The sequence below is a fragment of the Lepus europaeus genome, chromosome 9 (assembly GCF_033115175.1).
Source record: "Lepus europaeus isolate LE1 chromosome 9, mLepTim1.pri, whole genome shotgun sequence".
NCBI lineage: Eukaryota > Metazoa > Chordata > Mammalia > Lagomorpha > Leporidae > Lepus > Lepus europaeus.
In genome coordinates, this window is record NC_084835.1 from 28,723,996 (window position 1) to 28,746,570 (window position 22,575).

Consider the following 22,575-nt stretch of genomic DNA (forward strand, 5'->3'; position numbering starts at 1 on the left):
CACAGGCTTAGCACACTCGCTCCCCATCATGCGGTGGAGTCTTGCTTCCCATCATGCACCAGACACCAAGGAAGCTCCTAGATGCCAAAGTGCACTTTCCAGCCACACATGCGCCAGACACCATGACACCTTTCTAGAGATCCCCATGTGCACTACATCCTTGCCCCAAACTCACTTCTTTTGAGTGTTCAGATAAGCCCTATCCCAAGCACCCTCCCATCCTCTAAAAGGGTAACCTCAAATCCTATAGATAGCAATGCTCATTTTCTCTTGAGATAACTTAAGCACCTCTGTGAGTGTGTATTTTCCCTTTGTTTTAAGTAGATCATACCTTCCTTCTCCCCATTATCTGCGTCTCCTTCGACTCTTTGACACTTGGCAGTGAGAACCTGGAACAAGTCTAGCCGGGAGTCTCTCCCCGCTGTCACTTTCATGGACTTTGCCTTTGTCTCAAGACTTTGAACTGTTTTGTAACTGCATTACAGTGTGCAATATTTGTAACATTAGACAAGTAGAGAGACTTTGACCACAGATGTAGCTTCCGTAGCAAGACTACTAATTGGTGAGGAATGTCTGAGTAGGACCTAATTTTATAATTAGAGATTGGGGTCGTGGTGATTTTGGACTCTGTGCTACTGTGAGGATTTGGACAGTCAACTTCGGAGTACAGAGGCCACAACAGTCCCCAACATGTATTTACTGATTGAATGGAGGTGAACCTGCCAGTGTGTGTTCACCATCTCTATCTGCAAAAAAGGAGCATTATGAAATTCAAACCAGCAAGGATATGGGATTGTCTAACCTGTCCCAGTGTAGACTGGGTTACAACTCTTTGGAGTACTAGTGCGATCTGAGACATTGCTGTCCCATCTAACTTTTCTATACTGCTGGATATGTCCCAAACACAGCCAGTAGCCGTGAGTAGCTGGGAGACACTTGAAATGTCCCTTGTGCGGCTGCTGGAACTGCATTTCCAGCTGTATTCCATTTTCATATGAGATTGCTTCCACAACGCAGTCTCCCTGGGAGGAGAAAGTTTATCAATTCCAATTGGGAATAAAGTAGAATCCGTGAAAGCAGATAGCAAGAATGTGAGCAGGTTGCCTAAGTCATAGCAGAGCGTGGATAACAGAGAAAGGCCGCCTTGTTCAACAGGGCAGCCGACTTCTTTACGAGAGGTGCCAGCAGGGCTTTTAATTGTTGATTCTGCACAGTCACTGTCTAGAAATAAAGGTCAGACCTTGGGGTCCAATGCACTGCTGTCCCTTTGTGCGTGACTCAAAGCCAACTCCGTGCACAGGCAAATGTCCCAGAAAGCACCAGCCCTGCGGTGGCCTGGAGCTAGGCGGAATGTAACTCAGGGTAAAGATATGTTACAAATTAAATGTTGCAGTAGGTATGTAAAGCTGCAATAAATAGAAACTGAGTTACATCAAGGTCGGAATTAAACCTTAAATTTAAACTCCACAGCACTGTAATTAAAACTTAGCCTGTAGCAAATCATTCACTTGAGATTAAAGTAGTGCGAGGCAAGCAGAGGTTTGGGTTTACCTTCCTTGCTACAATTTATAAGTCTGAGCTACCCAAAGCTAACAGCCCTGCCCCCAAATCCAGCTCCCAATTAAAACCACAGTTTGAAAAACCTTTAGGAGGCCTGAGGGGCCCCTTTAACAGAAGTCTGCCCCTTCCCCCCTGCCTCAGTCTATGAACAAATTAAAAAATATTACCTGGTCCCCTGATGGTCCTCTGAGCTGACACGGTGTTTTCATTAATACATCATTAGAGTAATGACATTGTGCCGGCGTTTCGTTCTCAAAACAGCCTGCACTTCAGCCGCCAAGAACACAGGCTCGGGGGCCTCTGTGTGCTTGGTTCCTGGGAAATAGTATTCAGATCATAGAAAGTGGGGGCGGGGGGAGAAGACAGACTGTAATTTTGCAGGTTATTCACACATATTCTTTGTATCCAGTCTGGGTCCTTCAGGGTTTGCTCAGCATGTTCATTTCGTTTGCTAATTTTGCGAAGTAGATGGTGGGCTTAGCATCACCGTGGCCTTCACAAAGAGAGTCAGCAGGCAGTTCTCCTTCCCTGGAAAGAACTCCCCTCCAGAAGGCTGTTTCTCTCGGGCTGGAAGTACGGCACTCTGTAAGCGCAGTCGGTAGCCCAAGGTTGACACTGACATTTTTATTTTCTAGACTGTGAATTGTTACCTCATAGACAATAATGGATTTATCCTGGTGTCTGAAGACTACATGCAGGTGAGTGACCCATTTCTACCAGCTCCAAGGAAGGCACTGAGAAGGCAGACCTGGGTCGGGGGAACAGATGACAGGGCTTAAAACTGACACAATGCCCTGTGTTGAAGAGGTAATGGCATGTGACTACACGGCCTTGTTTCCATCCCTGGTAGACCCACGTAGCAGCCCCTGCTGCCCAGCAGGTTGCGGGGAGTTTTTGCCACCCAGTGGGGGGCAGTGGTGAGGGGTGGTAGAGCCCTAGGTCTCATAAAATGTCCTGGTTTATAGAAGTCTTGCCTGGAAGTTATCTGGACCACATAAAGACTTTCTACTTTTTTGGGCAACCGTGGAGGTTTTCCTCTTCCTGATATTTGCACAAACGCATGCGTGCGCATACGCGCGTGCGCACACACACACACACACACTCCTATATAATCTTGTTTGAGGCTGTCTTTTTGGCTTTTATGGCTTAAAAATTAGTTTTGTAAGTTAAAGAATTAACTCGGGCTCTCAACACCCAAAATAAATGTCCAGAGATAGATGAGCAGGGATACAAGTGCTTTTCAAAAAGTTCATGGAAAATGAAATTAAAAGATAAATTCATTTTGCTACAAAAATGTTTTGAAATCCAAGCATATGAAGAGTCTTCGAAAAGCTTATGGAAAAATGTCCAGTATGAAAAAACTCTGCATTGGATTTTCTTTTTTGCATCAAAATGAGGTTTAATTTTTTGTTTGTTTGTTTTCATTTACTTGAAGGGCGGAGAGGCAGAGACAGCAGAGAGAGACCTCCCATTGACTGGTTTAATCTCCAAATTCCAGCAATGGTGGGGACTCGGGCCCAAACAAGGAGCCTGGCACTCAGTCTTGGGTTCCCCATGTGGATAGCAGGGACCCAAGTGCTTGAGCCATCACCTGTTGCCTTTCAAATTGTGTATTAGCAGGAAGTTGAATCAAAATAGGAGCTGGAATTTGAACGTGGGCATTTCAGTATAGGATATAGGTATCCCAAGCAGTGTCTTAGCTGCTGTGCAGATACCTGCCCCATAAACTTAGCTTTCCTTTCCATTTTTCTGCGAATTTTGTGAAGTACCTTCAAATCCCCCATTTGATTGGGCCATGTGTTGTGTGGACATGGCGGGCAGAGACATGGAAAGAAATCAAGCTATAGAGATGAGCATGGATATGTATTTGGAAATCAGAAGGATAACTGAAGTCAACAGCAGCATAATAGAGAAACAGAGGTTTTTCCATTGGAATTTTCTACATTAAAACGTTTTCTGTAATTATACATTAAATGAGTATATTAAAAGAAGCTAAAGTAGAACCAAGGTTAGTTTTATGGTATAGCTGGGTATGGGGACAGATGGACAGTGGTGCCAGTTCTCTGGGATAACCAGTTTTAGGATTTGGGGCAGATCTCTTACCCTATCTAGGTTTCCAGAGACTCTGTACAGTGAGCATGGTTGTGTGAGGTTTCTTCTAACTCTCATATTTGAGGATACAAATATCTTACTATGAAATCTCTTTTAAATAATTTCAAATTGTTTATAAGACATCAGTGTGAGGGGGTTACTAATACTGAATAAATTAGCTAATTGTCCCTAAATGTGACTCCTTAGGGACTGAGATTAATGGTTTCTTAATTTATAAAACAGTGCTCCAAGAACATTGAGGAATGGTGCGTCCAGTCCCTCTGTTACCCATGAGAATGTTGTGGTAGTTTAAATGCACCTTGGCTAGGTGAGAGACTGCACTTCTGAGATTCAGAATGCACACTCACAGTCCCCTCCAGCGCTGAATATCACTGGACATGGGACAGTTGACAAACAGGAAGTAGCACAGATGAAGTACATCCAAGCTCTGAGGCTATGGGCAAATCCGTTGGCCCATGGTTAATAGGCCCTTTTGGCTGGGAAGAGGAACATAGACATTGAAGAATCTGCGGAATAATGACGAAAACCAGTTGTCGGAGGGGCAGAGTCGGTCTGTCTGCCACAGTCTCATGGAGGCCTGGGATAGGAGCCTGATCCTGGGGTACTGGAAGGATGCAGGGATTGTCTTCGAGGGATGAGCCCCGGGCCAGCCAGCAGACCACTGACGTCTAGCCTCTGATGCAGCCATGGCCTCTGCAGACTCCTGCTCCCTCCCTCCCTGGCATAGGCCTGCAGCGCTGGCCAGAGAGCCTGCCCACCTCCTTACCCAGTGCCTCTTCAATGTTGCCTGGCTCTCTGCAGCCCCATTCGAGGAATTCTTCATCCGACCACTGGTGGATTTACACACAGGAACACAGATGTCCTTACTGCCAGCGGCAGCACACGCCCATACAGTTTGCAAAAATGTCCCATTTCCCTCTAGTGAAAAGGAAGTGCTTCACGTTCTTTCCAAGAAGCGCTGTTGCCTTGTTCGTCCTCCTCTCCTGGACTTCCTGCCCAAGTCAGTGTACATGCATATGCCGTGCTGCGGGGAAACTCCCAGGAGTATGGTTCAGGCCACTCAGTTACAATGGGTGTGGAACCCAGTGACTACAAGGCCTAGGGAGTTCCTATAACTTGGATTCTTCTTGTAATGCCCTCCACCCACATACATAGAAGCTGTAAATCCTAAAAAGCACCCAGAGCAGAGATGGGGATTCTCTTTCAGTCTATGCAGGCTCACCCGAGGGTGCTGGCAGAAAAGGCTGTTGTCACAAGCCCTGCTCCCCTGCTGTGCATACACCCTCCCCGGGGGAAACCTCCGCAGTGGGGATGCTCACCCTTCCTTCCACCAATTCTGCCGCTCTCAACTAGCATCAAGAAGCTGGCCTCAGATGGATCAGCCTGGCCATGGGGAAAGTCTGCAAGGTCTTTCAGGTGACCTGAATGAAGACAGCCCAGGATGTAAGGCTGGGCCGGCACAAGTCTGGCTGGCCAGGCTCCCTCTCCATGGTCTTAGTCGGTATATAAATTTCTTATGAGCAAAAATGAGGGTTTTCTTCCAAAAGAAGGGCCAGCCTCTCCAGCACAGGACATTTGCAGGGTCAATGAAGAAGACTGCTGTGTTTCCCTAAATAGGTCACCCAGGAATTAGCAGTTCTTTCCATCACTGCTTCGGAAGCCCTTTCACAGCCTGCTTCTGTCAGTACAAAGTAGCATTTTAATCACAAGGAATTATGTGCAGATTAATGCCTACTCCATCCAAGGGCAGGAATGTGTGTGTGTGCGCATGTGCACATGGGTACGTGCTTTAATTCTTGTGTTCAGCACGTGTTATGCAATCCCATCCCATGTGCTGGGGAAGCATTCACATATGGTCACAACTTTCCTCTGTGATCCTGTAGCTTCTCATGCCTGTTAGAGCCCTCCCCACGTTTATGTAACAGTAGTCCCGAAAACCTGCCTGGTCCTCCCATCCGCTCCATGGACTCAGTCCACTTGGTGCTCTGCTCTGCCATGTGGGTGCATTGCTTTTCTACACTTTGTCCTGTCTTCTTTTCTTCCCCACAGACTGGAGACTTTTTTGGTGAAATTGAGGGAGCTGTGATGAACAAACTGTTATCCATGGGCTCCTTTAAACGGTAAGGATTGTAGGCCCCTCGCCCTGTGTCCCCTGAAAAAGTTTACCTAAATAAAACAAAACAAACCAAGGTCAGATAAAGCAAGACCAGACTTGACCCTGGAGCTGGGGGTCTCACTGGTGTTCTTGCTCCAGGCGATGCTGCTGAAATCTGGTGCCTCTAGCATGAGTGTGAAGAGCACTAGAAACTGCTCACAATGAGTTTGCTGTTCCCGATGCAGAGTTTATTGAAGGCCGATTCTGAAGTGGGAGTCTGCACTGGGATGTGCTTAGCCTTGAACCAAGGCACTGTGAAGAAATGGGAAGCATTTTCCCCTGATCAGAAAGAAATGTGTTTTGTCTCACATAGACAAACCAAGGCATCTGCCCAGGAATCTAGAACTCGATTGTGGGGGTTGATGTTTAGAGGCCGTTGATGTCATTTGGAAAATTGAGCAAGCATTCTCCACACCTGTTCCTCATGGAGGCAAGTTTAAATCCACTGCTGGAAGAACATGCAGATGGTGCCACATCCCCTGAGTGGGTAGTTACTACTCCACGTAGTACACTCATTGACCCTAAATGAAGCCACAGTAGGATGGCTCCCGCACGGGCAGACAGATGATGCCCTTGGGAACACCACAGTCCCTGGGAAAAACCATCACCCTGTGAGATCAGCATGTCAGAAGGTCTCCTGGGAGCCAGTACTGCCATCTTCCCTTCCTTTGGCCTCCCAGGAAGAAGGGCGGCCTTTGAAGTGGTGTTTTAATGAGTGTAGTTGAAGCTGTTAAATATAGAAGAGCAGGAAGCGCAAGGATGGCCCGGCAGCTCAGTTCGGAGAGCCTTTGCGTGTTGACCGCCAGCAGCAAAGACAGGCCCCCGGTTTACGACTCCCCTGCAGCTGAATGGCTAGGAAGTGTTAGCTCAGGAAATCGGACTTTTAAGCCAGTCAACAAGACCAACTGAGCGCCGTGCTGAAAGCTGGGAATTCAAAAATGATGACCCAGTTTTTGAAATTCCATAGCTTGTTTGTGCCAGAAGGGAGGAGGGGAAAAGAAAATGATATAAAAACTGGCCGCACGCCAGTACTGCTGCAATCCCTGACACACTCGCTCACTCTCAGGCCTGCCCAGAGCTGACGCTGCCCAGTTCCCTTTTAAAAATTCAAGGACTGTTTTCTTCCATGCCATGAGACCTTGTGCACATGCTGGAGCTGGGCTGGAGGTGCTGTGGCGTTTTCCACGATGCCTTGAGCTTCCCGCGGCAGCTCCTGGATTGCCTGCCATCCCGGACACCACTGGTTTTCCTATCTGTATGTGGATGTGTACATTTGTATCACGTTAACTTGTTTTCAACTCAGTGATGGGAGGAGAAAAAAAGATGAAGAATAATCGCACACATGTTTCTCATTTGAAAGCCTATTTTTCAACTTCTTTAACCCATTTTTCCCCTTTTCCCTGTTTGGGAAAGAGAAAGGTTGTAATGGAGTTTTAAACTTAGTCTTTTTCTTAATATGGGTGAAATATGGTTGGCAACAATCTAGAACTTTCTTCAAGTAGGAGAGTCCAACATACTTGAGAAAAGAATGAGCTAGGAACTCGATTTTTAAACACCTGCTGTCATCTAGGAGCCTGTTGATGAACCTCCTGGGCCTCTTGGAAGGGCCACTTCACTGGGGCCAGCAGAGCAATCAGTTTGGGTTTGAGAGTCACACAGACAGGGGTCAAAAGTAGGCTGTGACACTGACATTGTAAAGCTGCTGGCTTTAAAACAAATCAGGCTCTTTCTAAGCTTTTCTTAGGTGCAAAATGAAGCTGATAATAGCTGCTTCCAAGGGTTGCTGTCAGAGGTAATGAGATAATAACAAGCGTAGTCTTAGCGTAGTGCCTAGCATACATTAAAGGCTCAATAATTGCTAGCTGCTGCCGGGATTTCTGTGGCTGTGGATCCTTGCTCAGTCTTGGCTTTGCTTTTGGATTGGCACAAGATAGTGCTGCTTTTGCATCCACACATCCATGACACCTGGTGGGGAGGACTCTAAGTCTGGGAAATGAGACATTAGGGTCCTTGCCCTTTGCTGCACATGGTACTTGCTGAGAGCATAAGGCTGTCCTTTTGTTGAGAGATTTGGATTCCAGAAACCCTGAAAGGATGTGGCGGGAGGTACCTGACAGCACTGTGGCACAGAAGTCATGCGCCATGTTAGATGGGACCCCAGCCCTGTCCACAGAGGTTTGATGATATGCTTGGCTCAGGTGAAGCACAGGTCAGTTCATTGAGCTGACCCCTCGCTCTGCGTTCTGGGCAGTGCCAGGCTGCCACAGTTTCTGAGTTTGCCCCATGTTTAACACCCAGGAGTCCCACAGACCAGCTTCCCCAGAAAGAGCTCAAAAACAAGACCTCTCCCTTTGTCTTCCCCTGGGTCTCCCTCCACTGGTCCATCCGTCCTCCTCCCTAGTGGAGTGAGGCGAGGCTTGTTCTGAACTTGGTGGCAGTGGGTCTTCTCCCTGATAGTTCTGATCACTCTGCTGGTGGTACCATCAGAAACGACCACTTGTGTGTCTGTGGTGCCACAGGAAAGGAAAGCCATGGACTCTTGCAGACAGAGGAACAGCTAGAAAGTCCCTCAGCAGTGTGTGAAATGATCCAGGAGGCAAATGGGTCACTCCTGCTGAGTCGCTGGCCTCATCTGTCCACCGGGCTTGGGTGTGACCTAGTGTCCAGTGGCCACATAACAGGCCAGCGGCCTCAGCAGTGAGAACAAGATGGTGCTCACCTCTTAGAGACCTTCCAGCAGCTCCGTGATAGGTCTCCATGGGACCAGCCGCGTGGTCTGCAGGTCCCAGCATAAACTGAAAGTGAGAGTCCTTGTGTTCAAAAAGTCCCAGGAATGCGAAGCCACGATTAGCGGGACATCAGCAAGGGCCCTCTAAGCGCAGGGCTGTGCTCAATCTTAGGTCACATGCCTCTGAGCCCAGCCAGCCCTGGAAACACAGGTGGCTGTTTATAGAGATGGAGATCATGAGACTTCGAGAGGGTAAGAACTTGCCCTAAGTCCGTGTGTGGCAGAGCTAGATTCACGTTCGCTTCCATCTGAGCCCAGGGAATCTTCTGGTGTCTGCCCTTTACCTGATTCTCTGAACAACAGCTCAGTGCAGTTGTATGGTGAAGGATGCCTGACAAGGATGTGGGCTCAGCAGCATCTCTTCTGGACGAGCAGAACCTTCGGGCTGGCAGGCCATCTGAGGGATGCAGTTTTGAGTTGGAGGTGATCAATCGCTAGACCAAGCCACACCCAGACTTCTGTTTTTGCCACAGGATGCTGTATGCCTCACTCGAGTTTCCTCCTCCAAACAGAACTGCTCATCCCTCTTCCTTCTCATCCCTGAAAGCAAGTGGACTCCCTGAGTTGAGGCTTATTAGGGTCTTCTGTATTCACTCTTTGCCTTTCTCAATCACATTCATGTCTAGCAGAAACCTTGTGTTGCTAGTTCCCGAAATCCACTCTGATTTCCCTTGCTGGCTTTGGTGATGACACTGTCCCTCTTGCGCCTGGTAGGAGAAAGCCTGGTTTCGAAGTCTTATTCTTAGAAATCATTGATTTCTCCCACTGCACTCTCCATGGCCCCCAGTGATGCCACTTCCATATTGTCAGCTATCCAGGGAGAAGTGAGAAAGAATTGCAGGAGAGTTTTTCTGGTGGGCCTGTGATACTGTGGGAAGAAGGGAGAAGAGTTCAGGTTCAGTACCAGAATGGACACTGTGTCCCCAGCCTCTTGGAGATTCAGGCTTTTATCACCCAAATAGGATTAACAGAGGATATGAGAAAATACTTCAAATTGCCAAATCGCTGCAGAAAGATTAGATTAACCCTTGAGTCAGAGTTCCAAATGTCAGATATTTTTTCCCCACTTTCTCCTGTTTTGTCTCATCGTTGTGGGTTGTGTTTGGATTTGTCTATAATGACCTGTAATTGTGGTTTCCTACGTAGCAGTGGTCTCCACAGCACAGCACTGGGACGGTCTATGGACCTGTTGTGCATGCCCTGGGGAGCTTTTGTAACACCTATACTCAAGCTGCACCCCAGGAGATGCACATTCAGTTGGTCTAGGGTTGAAGTCTAGGCATCCATGCTCTGGAAAAGCTTGCATGTGGGATGAATATTTTGCATAGGTGTTGTTGCCAGTTGGGATGCATGCATCCCATATCCGAGTGCCTGGGTTCGAGTCCTGGCTCTGCTTCTGGTTCCAACTTGCTGTTAATGTACATCCTGGAAGACAGCAGGTGAGGGCTCAAGTGGTTTAGTCCCTAAGACCCGCAGGGAGGCCTAGATTGAATTCTTAGATCCTGGCTTTGGCCCAGTCAGACCAGGCATGTGAGGAGAGCTAGCAGATGAGAGCTCTCATTCTGTCTCTCAGCTAAAATTGAAAAATTAAAAAAGCTTCCATGAGATTCTCACTTAGAGTAAGGAAATACAAGGTTAAAAGTACCTGGGTACCAGCCCAGCTTCTTCCAGCTTAGGAATTGCCTGATCTTTGGCCATCTTAACTCAATACTTTTAAGTTCTCTCTGCAGCAGAAGAGAACTAAAGGAATAATAAACCTACAAGTAGTGTGTGGGTATGGAGGCATCCCCAGTTTGAGGGTACACAGATGCTGATAGTCAATTGTCCCGAGCAGGGAACAGCTAGACATGTTCCATTGTGACACAGGGGAGACGCCTTGCTGAGCAGTCCACTGACACAGATGGATCGTCTCACCCAACAGGGGCTCATGCACGCCAGCTCTCTGACCCAGGACGCCTGCCTCGTTCATTTTCCTCTGTCCTCCCTCATCTCTGTAGACTTTCAGGTCCACAGACAACATCTGAATTGATCTTTTCCAAGACAGAAGAGCCCCAGCCCGTCTTTCTGAGGTCTTGTTCTTGGAAGATCTTCTTGCACCTGCATCTTTCCCTTAGGGTGTGTTAGGAGGAGACTCACTTTCAGTGGCTCTTCTGGAGGCAATTCACTGGCACTACCCGTGCCGGAGAGAAACACCAAACACAGAGATGGAAAGGACAAAGCTCGAGTTTAGTCCCAGGTAGGGCATCCTGCTACAGCAAAATTCTTACCAGATCACTGAAGAGACATGAAAGCCAGTAGCTCTTCCATCTTCCTCCCTTCTCCCTCTAAGGAAGAGAGCAAGCCCAGCTGAGTTGTTGTATAGCGGGCTCCAGTCTGCATATAATGGGCCAGTTGTTAAAGAAGAGGAACAAGATGACCTCTAGGATATTTAAGCCGGAGAGATTGAGGGGAAAACTCAGTTCCATAGGAAGCCCAAGGAGAGAGCTATGGCCTTGAAAAACCAGGAAAAGTCACAGATCCTCACTGGCATATGAAAGACCAGCTGTTGTTTGATTAAATACCCAGACCTTGAGGATTTGCCTTTCATTTTATTGTATTTTTTTTTTTACCATTTACCAAAAATCCACGTGATTTTGGGAAAGCCAAGGGATCTTCCCTTTTACTTGAGTGTCTGATTGTGCTTGAGGGTAGAAGGATGATTGAATTCCCCTTTGGCAGGAAAGTAGACTGCTCTCTGACAAGTGAGAGGGTACTTCCCAGAGTTCATGGACAATGGTATTGAAAGTTAATGTGCATTTGGAGACCCCCTCAGAATTCTCTGGGCCATTGTCCTTTTGTTATTCCTTTGCCTGTGTTGGATTCTTTGGTTTTTTTGTTTTATGTTTACTCTTGTGCTATTACTTGGTTGCAACATGCTTGGGTGTCCACCCCTCCAGGGCCTGGAAAATGTACTCATGTGTCCAATAACATGGTGGGCTTATGTGCAATTCCTTCTGCTATTTAAATTGCCTTTCTGAAAAGTAACACATCCTAGTAGAATTGCAGACTTGGACCCCCTTTTTTTTTTTTTTTTTCTGGGCAGGCAGAATGGACAGGGAGAGAGACAGACAGAAAGGTCTTCCTTTGCCGTTGGTTCACCCTCCAATGGCTGCCACGGCTGGCGCACCACGCTGATCCGAAGCCAGGAGCCAGGTGCTTCTTCTGGTCTCCCATGCGGTTGCAGGGCCCAAGCACTTGGGCCATCCTCCACTGCACTCCTGGGCCACAGCAGAGAGCTGGCCTGGAAGAGGGGCAACCGGGACAGAATCCAGCACCCTGACCGGGACTGGAACCTGGTGTGCCGGCGCCACAGGCGGAGGATTAGCCTAGTGAGCCATGGCGCCGGCCTGACTTGGACCATTTCTACCCCTGTCTCTGTAGGGTGGGACTGAGGGCTTTCCCCAATTTTGTCAATCACATTACATTTCAGCAAACATCCAGCCTTGGAGTGTAGCGGGTGTGGAAGGGGAAATCTGTTGGTTTTGGATGGCTGCTCTCCTTTCATGCCGGCTGCCTGGCCCAGGTCTAATACTCAGCAACTCATGTAACGAATGGAATGGCTTCTTGGCTTCCTGCGACCTGTTTCCACAGACATGTGCTTTTGTCAGAGGTGGCAACTGAAGGGAACAAGGAGACAGATTGGCTTGGACAAGTGAATTTCTGGGCCAGAGTTTGTGGAATGCAGAGACAGGGAGATTCCAACAGACCCCGCCTCCCCCTCCATGAAATCCTGAAGCTGCTGCTTGAGGATTCTCTTCTACAGCAATGATGACCGCCCTCATCTGTACCACAGCGGCAGCCTGTCTCATTTTTTGAATCCTAACAACTGGATAAGGCATTACTCCAAGCAATGAACATGCAATACCTTAATTAATCCTCGTAGCAACTCCATGAAGTAACTGCCGTCATTATTTCCATTGACAAAAAATAAGAACTGGCAGTGGAGGCTTGCAGCATTCGAGTAACTTGACAAGTTCACCGAGAATGAGTAAGGGAGATGGAATTTGAACCCATGTCTCTGGGATTCCAGAGAATGTTTCCCTAATCACCCCTCATCTTTTTTCCATAATTGAAGCAGACCAAGGTATTTTATGCAGGTTTCTTTTTCATATTCATGCTTGTTGTGTCTCAAGAGATAGTGAAAGTCTTTTAATCAAATGTGAAATCCAGCATACTGGTTGAGAGTTGGTTTTGTTACAAATAGGAAAATTGAAAACAACGAGAGCTTAAAGAACATGGAAGTCTTTTCTCTCTCCTGTGAAGGAAGTCTGAATATAGCAATTGGAGGGCCTGGTGGTAGTCATTCCAGACCCAGAAACACAATTATTTTTCCTACTTTGCTCCATATCAAACTCAAGTTCACCTCATGGTCTAAGATAGCTTCTGAGTTCTGGCCATCATATCATTAGGCTGGCAGAAGCAGGATTCAGAGAGATTTAAAAGACCCAAGGGGGTAAGGTCAAACTTCTTTACTGAAACTCATTTTAGTAAGTTAATAGGTTTTTAATTAGCCTCTGATCCACTACTTTTTTATAATTACATAGCCACTCCTCATTAACAAAGGAAACTGGAGGTGTGCTTATTGAAAAGCAAGGGATTTGCTTACGAAGGGGAGACTAAATACTGGAGACCACTAAGCATTTCTGGCAGGAAGATTTTAATGCTTCGTGTTACCGCTCCGTGTGTCTGGGTGAGATGCCGACGTGATCCGCCACCTATAGCTTTATTTTGGCATTAACAGCATCTGTCCATGGAAAGTGTTGATGGATGCTGGCAGATCTTCTGCCGAGCTGCACAAAGGGCTGAGGCTCCTCACAGCCTTCCTTTTTGTGTGTGCAGTAGACCCTGGGTGGCTCGAACGTCTTTTGTGCTGTGCTCCTGGCTGGCTGCAGCCGCATGAAACGTGTTCCCTGCTGATGACGGGGTGCTTGGTAGCTAAGCCCATTTCAGTGATTGCCAACCACGGGGCTCCAAGACTACAGGCTGCTGGGAGATGAGCAGTGAAGCCGTGGGGCTGAAGGGAAGCGGGTGTGTGTTTGGAATCTTCTCTCAGAACTTGGACCAGTAGCGGAGCTTTCCAGGCTCTGTGGCTTTCTGAGATGTAAGAATCAGTAAGGACTTCCCATTTGTGGAGTATTTCCTGTATTCCTGCCCCTGCACTTAGAGTTGCAAAGTTGAAAGCTGCCCCTAGAGACAGATTGTCTGACTTGATGAAGAACACTCAGATTTACATGCTACCCTAGTGAGCGATGTGCCCCTCAGACTTTTAGTTGGAGAATTGTTTAATTATGTCCCATGGTGAGTGTGTCAAATGCTTTCCCTGTCCTGCGTTTAGAGCTGTGTGTGTATTTTGCAAACCTTAAGCTGTTTGAAGATTTGAGGCCAGTCCCTTAGCCGAACTGAGCTAACAGTCACTGCACGTAAATGACCTGCGCTCCCAGCACATAGTAGGTATCTAATAAATGTTGATCCCTGCAGTTGCTAACCAGCCTGAATTAGCTGAGCTTATGCTTTTAAAATTCTGCCTGCAGATTCTTGAAAGAAATCGGTTTCTAGGTTATGATTTTTGGTTGGAAAAGAACAGTATCAGCAAAATGATTTTAAATGAATGCTAATGCCCCAAGCCTGTCGCCCAAGGCGCTCCCCAGCTCAGGAGTAAAGGGTCACCAGGCTTTGAGCTGCTTCTTCAGAGACCATGTCTGCCGTCTGTCGGTGTTTGCAAGAGATCCCTCTAGGAAGCACAGTGATGCTAATGATAAGGTCTCCGGGATAAGGGCTGGAGCTTCAGATTGAAGTGGCCTGGTGGTGATGTCATGGGGATTAAAGCGTGTTATCTGTAATGAGTATAAATTCCCACCGCTGAGCGAAGCCGTGTGCAGCACCAGTCTGGGGTTGGGCATGATTCTCAGGGCTTATTTTAGAGCCAAATGAAAGCAGGCAATTATCATGTTCTTTAACTATAATCAGCAGAACAGGATACAGGTAGCCACAAAACGGAGTTATTTAAAACAGTAACAAAATGACTTCAAAAAGGATACTAATCTGGAAGCCTCTGTTTCTGCAACATCTAGTTAAAGCTGTCTAAGTGTGGAAAAGACAGGGAAGGCTCATTCTGTAACCTCTTCCATGGCGGTGCTATCTGAAAGGCCTCCTTTTGAAATGAAAGGCAGGCACCCTGGCCCCCGGGGCTGGGCCAGAATAATTTAGTTTGGCCTCAACATGGAAGCTGGAGCCTTTGGAAATGATCCAAGGAAGAGTGCTGAGATCCTTGCCATCTCTCTGTCAGGGTGGTTACAGAGCAAGGGGTGCCCCTAAGCCCAGCCAGCTGGTCCAGCCTGGCCCAGGGACTCCTCAACAGCATCTCAGTTTGGCTTGAAAGTTGATTCCTGGCATTAGTTATGAGACCTTATCTTGGGCAGTGTTTCCTATGATATTTCAGTAAGAACCTTCTTGGATGGGGCGCAGATGCTGCAATTGCAAGCATGTCCCAGAATCTGTTGGAGCCTACCTCTGAGCAGAAAGCAGGGTGAGGGCCGGTGCCATGGCTCAATAGGCTAATCCTCTGCCTTGCGGCGCCGGCACCCCGGGTTCTAGTCCCGGTCAGGGTGCCGGATTCTGTCCCGGTTGTCCCTCTTCCAGGCCAGCTCTCTGCTGTGGCCCAGGAGTGCAGAGGAGGATGGCCCACGTGCTTGGGCCCTGCACCTCATGGGAGACCAGCAGAAGCACCTGGCTCCTGGCTTCGGATCAGCGTGGTGCGCCGGCCGCAGCACGCCGGCCATGGTGGCCATTGGAGGGTGAACCAACGGCAAAGGAAGACCTTTCTCTCTGTCTCTCTCTCTCCCCCTGTCCACTCTGCCTGTTAAAATAACATAATAATAATAAAAACAAAAAAGAAAGCAGATTGAGAAGGATCCAGATTGGCCCCCAGCTAATTCAGCCTCCACCACTGGTTAGCTGTGTGTCTTTGAGTGCAGTGTTGGGCTGGCTGAGGTTGAGTTTGTGCCTGTGAGAAAATGGGGGTGGTTAGAATCTATCATGTGTTGATGTGCTATGGGAGAGTGTCTTGCTAATGGTTGCTAGATAGAGTTCAGGAGACGTCAGCTGTCGTGCTGGGCCTCTGTGAAGAAATGCATGGACAAAAATTCCTGCGTCATCGTTTGATAACCCCAGCATGGCTCTTAGGGTGCCCTGTTCTGTAGTAACAAGTGTGGATTTTACTGCGTGTGTGTGTGCCAATGAGCTAAGAAAACCAGGAGGCTTGTCTGTCCACCAGCCAGCTGGGTCGATTCCCATTGCAGTAAACACCATTACATTAATTAACAATGGCAATGAAAAACATACTAATGATTATAACAGCAGCTGCAGCTCTGCCTTCTGTTGACTGCTTCCTCTGTGCCAGGTACTGTGCTAACTGCAATATATCAGTAACCTCCTTTAATCCTCACCACCACCCTATAGGAGCCATTATTCTCACCACATTAGAGACAGGAAACGGAGGCATCAAGAGGGTAAAAATAAGGTCTCAACATTGTTCTAAGTGGGTGAGTGAGGATTTAGCTCAGGTTACAGATTTCAAAGTAGGTGCTTGTGTCATTATGTCCCACTGCAGTTCCCTGGGCCTTTGCCAACAGTGTAGCTCTGAGAACCCCAGAACTAACCCAGAGTGCAATCAGACTTTCTGTTGGAAGGTTCTGGACGAGGCTGGCACCCTCCATCGCACAGTCCATGTCCTGTGCAGCTGGTACTGAAACCGCAAGACGTCTCTGGGAGTCAGGCTGCAAGTGAGAAATGAAGCCTCTGAAGAAGATAAGCATGTGCTCAGATCGCTTCCTGAGCCAACTTTTAAAACCAAGACCCCCCTCCCTCCAAACACATGCTCTTTGCTTTCAACCCGCTGCTGCCTCCCACCCGGCTCTGGCTGCAGAGCTGAGCTGTGAAGCCAGAGCTGGGCAGTAGGAGTAGGGTAAATCACAGTGGATACTTACCCAGTCCCAGCCAGCCCTTGCAGGGGGCACCTGTGGAAATCTCCTGGGCAAGAGAAGAGACAGTGTCATGTTAGCAACCAGTCAGACTGGTCCACCGTGATCTGCAGTCACTATAAGGCAGATCCCGGTAACTGGGCCAGTATCGGGGCTGTGTCATTGATGGAGGTTCCTGTGAGAGGTTTGTGTGAAGCCTACACTGTCTTGGCTGACTGTTGGGACCTTCGTTTTTGTTTCCATAACTAGCATCTCTCAAAGGAAATAGCCAGAGGACAGTGCCGAAGAACTGTTCTGAGGGAGAGGCTTCAAGGACAGGCTAGAAGATTATATGGCTACTGGTGTCCCCTAGGGGTCTCTTGGTCTTTGCTAGTGGTCAGGGCCTGGTTTCCTTTTGATCTGATCAAGTGTGACCAGTTTTCTGCTTGGCAGCCAAGAATCTGTTATGTGTCTAATTCATTGTCCAGCTAAGGGGAGCTCCACATCCCATTTACCATTGGGCCCTTTGGTCTTAGTGTTCCCTTAGCTCCTTTCAAATCTAAATGCCATGTCCATGCTGTGTGCCATAGCAGGTACCAGGGGTATGTGTGAAGCAGGCCTGCTGCATGGAGCTTTCCTTGTAGTGCTCTGTGCACAGCATTTTGGATGCTCAACATGACACATTGTACTGTTCTAGAAAGGAGTTTCTGTGGGGCGAATTCTATCAAGTCACTTAGAAGTGCTCATATTAAAGTATTCACATTCATGTCTGGCAGCTGTTAGGCGGCTCAGGGTGCACCTTGGTTGTCTTGTCCTTTGGGCCTCCAAGAATGGCGGGAGTGGATGCTGAAGGGCAGGGTGGGAATGAAGGTCTCGTTCAGCTAAAGCTTCAGGTATGGAATAGGGCGAACACTCCCAGAAATGGCTCTCCACCATTCTTTCATAAATGGGTACTAAAACTTCTTGAGTGATACAAAGGAAAACATTTTTGCAACTGACTGAATGCCATGGCTGAGAGGAGAACTACACTTTTATCACCAGAGGAGAAAAAAGATACTATTCTTGTTTGATAACCTGTGCTGTTTTCAAAACTAAGCATATGCTCATCATTTTGGAGATGGTGGTAGAGGCTAGGGATTGCTATCTGTCCACTTCCTGGGGTTGTTACGGTTCAGGTTTGTTTCCTAGTGCTTGAGAAAGAGAATCCTGCCTTTTCTAAACCCAAAGTGATGCTTCTCAGCTCTCCTTAGTGTTCAGAGACATAGTCAAGTAGACTCCAGCAAGGAATCCAGTTCAGAAAACCAAATTCCCTTTGGAGTATCTTGGTCCAGGCAAAACACCCTTGTTCAGATTCAAACAATGGTTCTACCAAGTTAGGGGGTTTCTCATCTGTGTTCTTCAGGTTCCCAGAGATGACATGACGGGTCTCCCCAATACTTGTTTTGCCAGGTTCCTTGTTTGTCACACCTTGTTGGGTCTGCATTGTACTTGTCACTGTTGCACCTGACAACAGTGACTCACCTCACTGGTCCCCAGCGTTGTCTTGTCCCCGTGTCTCCTCATTTTGTACAGCTCCTGTCTGTTCATTCCTACAGGATCACCCTGTATGACTACCAAGCCATGTGCAGAGCCAACAAGGAGAGCAGTGATGGCGCCCGTGGTCTCCTGGATGTGAGTACAATTCTGCCGTGCAGAAAGGCAGTCAGCCATCTTTGTCTTGATCTCCTTGTGAGCAGTGCTCCCTCTGTGGCTAGGCAAATGCATTTTTTCGGAAGCCATGGATGTTTATGTGTTGATAAACATGCTTCTATTTATAGCCAAACCCAGTGATTACAGAAATGAAAAATAGACTTAAAGGATTGTATGCATTGAGGCACCAGGTCCGTTTGGATGGAACCCAAAAGGGAGTTTGGTCAATACTCTCATCTTCATAGCAAACAGAATTGGGTTGTGTTCAACAGAAGTCTTGCTTTTGCTTTGTAGTTGAGCTCCTGGCCCATGAACTAATGAATCTCCATGTTGATCATAGATGCTTTCCTTGGATCATACTGTTGAATTTTAGCACCGTTTTCCCTGGAGCTGATAGTGTGGATGATGTCACCCTTGAGGATCAATCAGCACAACTATTTTATCATCAGAAACTGGCCTTCACATTGCCAGAAACTCTTAAAATTAACTCCCAGTTAAAAAATGTAACTTACAATGTGCAAACAATGTAAATTTGGGCACCAATTACCTAAAACACAGAAAAAAAAATGACCAAAAAAATGATACTTCTATATAGTCTCAGATATGTGTAGAAATACAAGAGGACTTCCAAAAACTCAAGGGAAATCTATGCATGGATTTCAAAATTGTTTTGCAACGAAATAAACCAATCCTTGGATTCCATTTTCCAAGAACTTTTTGAAGCCCACTCATATAACCCTTAAAATGTTAGCATTTTGTAAATAGCAAAAATTAACCCAAAGTTTGGATAGGAACCCATCATTCGAAAGATATTTCGGTTTTAAAATACTTACACCTTCTCATTTGGTGATGTAAGATCTTACAAGAGGATTACTTAAAAACTAAGTATTTAACACAATTTTCCTACACTGAAGGGACAAGAAAAAATTCAGAGCTGGAAAATTTCTAAAAGGCAAGTAAGACTTGAGAATTTTGAAAAATATTGCTTTTTCCCCTTGGAACTCACCCCCTAACCTTAGCATGGATATTTCCAGATTTAAAATTTCCCCAAGATATGTTTTTATCATCAGGTTTAAAGGCTCAATGGCTTTATTCTTTTGAGAGATAATATGCATTTAAATTTTTAATCCCATATTTACATAATCCCTCTGTTTGCTCCTATATTGAGCCACTGTCTGGCATGAAATGCTTGGGTGCCTCTTCCCCTGGCCTCAGGGTGAGCTGCTGCTGTTTGCTTAATCCCTTATTCATCATCTCTCTGGCCAACACCATCCATCCCAGCAGTCACAAAGCCTCAGAACTGTCCCATGGCCTGATAACCCAGTCTTTTTCAAACCACCATGTGTGACAGCAAAGCTATAGGACTGCAAAGTTTCCTTTGGTTTTAGAAAACAGTTAATGTTTCACACCCTTATCTGCCTCTATACCTGGGGTCCCACAGCCCTCTGATTCAGGGAGTCAGGGTGATGCTCATAGTCAAATCAGAGCAAGTCTGAAATCTGGGTGGGCAAGGAATAACCCCAGTAGATGTTTGTTGTGCTCATTGAATTTCTGGCCTGAAGTAGAAAAGTTTCAAGAATGGTTGCAGGTGCATAAATTTGTACTTGTTTTATTTAAAACTGCATAATTCCCCTATTCCCAGTTCTAGTTCTTAGGATGAAAATGCTTAGTAGGTAGGATTAACAGCCATGGCTTCAGAAGCCAGGATCTGGCATGCCTTTCAGTTCTTTGATACCTAAAGGCAACCACAAAAGGTTCTGAGATTTTTCTGGACCCAACACATGAGCCAGGCTTTGCCAGTGTTACTGCCTGTCTCCCAAATCCACCCACCACTCACATATCTGGCATACCTGGGTACAAACAGCCAGCTGAGGGGGAGGTTTGGTATTTTCCAGAATTCAGGAAATTGAATTATCCACATAGGAAATATCACAGAGTAAACAACCCAACTGCTTTTTTTAATTAAAATATTCTGAAATAAAGATTAGGCTGTCAATGCCTTCTTTTATGAGTGAAGGGGATTTTCTGCAAGGATAAGATTGCGTGTTTATATGGTTATCATTTTTTTTTTCCAAGGCCAAATACATTAGTGTGAGAAAAGGCAGCTTAAATCCTACATAATTCATGGAAGGCATTAAAACCAAGTGTATGCAATTCTTGCTTCTTTCAATGAACGACACGCGGTGATGCAGAGCAGGGAATCACCTTTCCAAGAGGCAGCCTGGTGAATCACCATGTGAAATTAGTTATATGATTCCAGCCCCTCAGTATTAGGCTTCAAAATATTAGCCCCCAGGGGGTAAAGCTTTAAGCATCGTTTGCTGAACTTCCTTTTTCCTTCCAGTGATAACCCTTGTATTAGATCATGTTTATTTTACTTGTAAATCACATCTCACTACAGGGGAGTTCAAAGTTTTCCCATGTTAGTTTTGGGATACAGTATCCAACCATTTTCTTCCTTTAGCTGAGTCTGGCTGTTTTTTAAAAACATGATAACAGTCTCTGTAGAAGAATAACATTGTCTTTATGGAAAGCCTTAAGTTAAACTGCTACCTTGGTGTGTGATACTTTGTTTTTAATGAATTGACTGCTTCTTTTCAGCCTTATAACGCCTTCCTCTCTGCAGTAAAATGGATAATGACGGAACTTGTCTTGTAAGTACAACTTGCTGCACGTTTTGAAAAGTACTGTTTTCCTTTCTGTGTTGTAGAGTGAACTGAGATTTGTGATATGCATTCGATAACCATTACGTTCCTAATACTTGGAGATAATCCCATTGAACATCTCGAAATACTAAACATTGAAGCAAAAATAATTATCTTTCATTAAGTTCTTCTTGGTCGCTCCTTATGCCCTTATGTCATTGTTTAGCAGACTCACAGCTTGCAATACACAAACCAAATTTATTTATTGTGGTTACTGTTAAATTTAACATGGATGTCTGGCTGTTTTTAAATGCAGCCTGGGTGGGCTGTGGGCAGAAGAACAAACTACCGTGGCTGCCCACTGTGCTGCTTCGGATGTCACTGTGTGTGCAAGAGTTGGGGTGTCAGCTGGGATGCGAGCTTCCCTCAGGTGTGATGTCATTGTTTGCCCTGTCACATTGCAGTCCTGTTCAGAGGACGCTGGATGCATCTGCGACTTAGGGCAGATCTGAAGTTACATGAAGATGAAAGACTTGACTTGCAGACCAGATACTGGACACGTTATAGAAATAGTGTCCCACAAGAGGGAAGGCTTTGCTGGACAGGCGTGTCAACCACATCATTTGCGATCTACCAGCCCCTCTCATTCTCATTTTCTCTGCCAAGGTTACAACTCTGTGGGCTCAGGGCAGAGACTTCTTGCCATTTGGCGTATAGACATTGTCTTCTTCATTGCTTTCATGTGGGCTGTGTTAATTGAACAACATTTGTATATTCAAGTAGAGAGTAAGTTCTCACTCATAAGAGAAAATAGATGAATAGCAAACAGCCGGATTTTTATTGTAAGAAACCTAGTAGGGATAGTAGCCAGACCCCAAGGAATAAATGACTGGATTTCAGCCCATCTCCATTCATTTGGAGGATGACTTAGATTATTTCTGTATTCTTTACAGGCAATTAAGAAATACTGATTTTTAATAATTTGTATTGTGGCTTAATTTCATAAAGAGAAGTTTGTCCCTCTCTCTCCCAGCATACACACATGGCTTAAATAAGCTTGAGTTGTTGAATAAAATTTCAAAGCCTAATTTTTCCCTGCAGACTGCAGTCCAAGTGGAGGAGCATATTCTGTTTGTATTTCTGACCCAAAGCAGAAGCAGCCCTTTTGGAAGTTAGCTCTTTTCTGTGGGCTCAAGCTAGATGGTACTGAGTGAATAGTGAGTGGCTAGTAACTGGAGATCTTTCTCCAGCTTTCCAGCCAGGAATTTCCTAACCAGGAGTCATCAAGTCTCTGGAAGTCAGATTCCTGGGATTGGGTGGTGTTGGCGATAAAAGCTCCTCACAAGTCATAGAAAACCTGGTGAAAATTCAGTGGTAACCCAGCAAGGTGTGTGGATGTCTCCAGGTTGCGAGGTTGTTCTTCCAAAGGTGAATAATGTTAGGTAGCACGGGATGTCACTGTTGTGTTCAGGGCAAGTAACACTGGGCTCTCTGTTTAGGTTCTTGGTGGAATTCAACCTCTGCAGCTGGTGGCACTCTGACCTGACAGCTACAGGTAAGCAGCCCTGGCTTCTGTCTCCTGGTCAGAGCGATGATCCCTGGGTTCACTGGGTGCTTTTCATCAGGGAT

At 46.4% G+C, this 22,575-nt stretch overlaps 1 protein-coding gene across 1 annotated transcript in view; it reads left to right on the top strand.

The window, feature by feature from the left end:
* Positions 1-22,575, top strand: part of CACNA2D3 (calcium voltage-gated channel auxiliary subunit alpha2delta 3) — an 877,616-nt gene that overhangs the window by 795,477 nt on the left and 59,564 nt on the right. Inside the window, exons 30-34 of the mRNA XM_062200176.1 lie at positions 2,196-2,258; positions 5,722-5,792; positions 18,208-18,283; positions 20,903-20,955; positions 22,446-22,501. Coding sequence (XP_062056160.1) covers positions 2,196-2,258; positions 5,722-5,792; positions 18,208-18,283; positions 20,903-20,955; positions 22,446-22,501 — 319 coding nt within the window. The remainder of the gene's footprint in view (positions 1-2,195; positions 2,259-5,721; positions 5,793-18,207; positions 18,284-20,902; positions 20,956-22,445; positions 22,502-22,575) is intronic.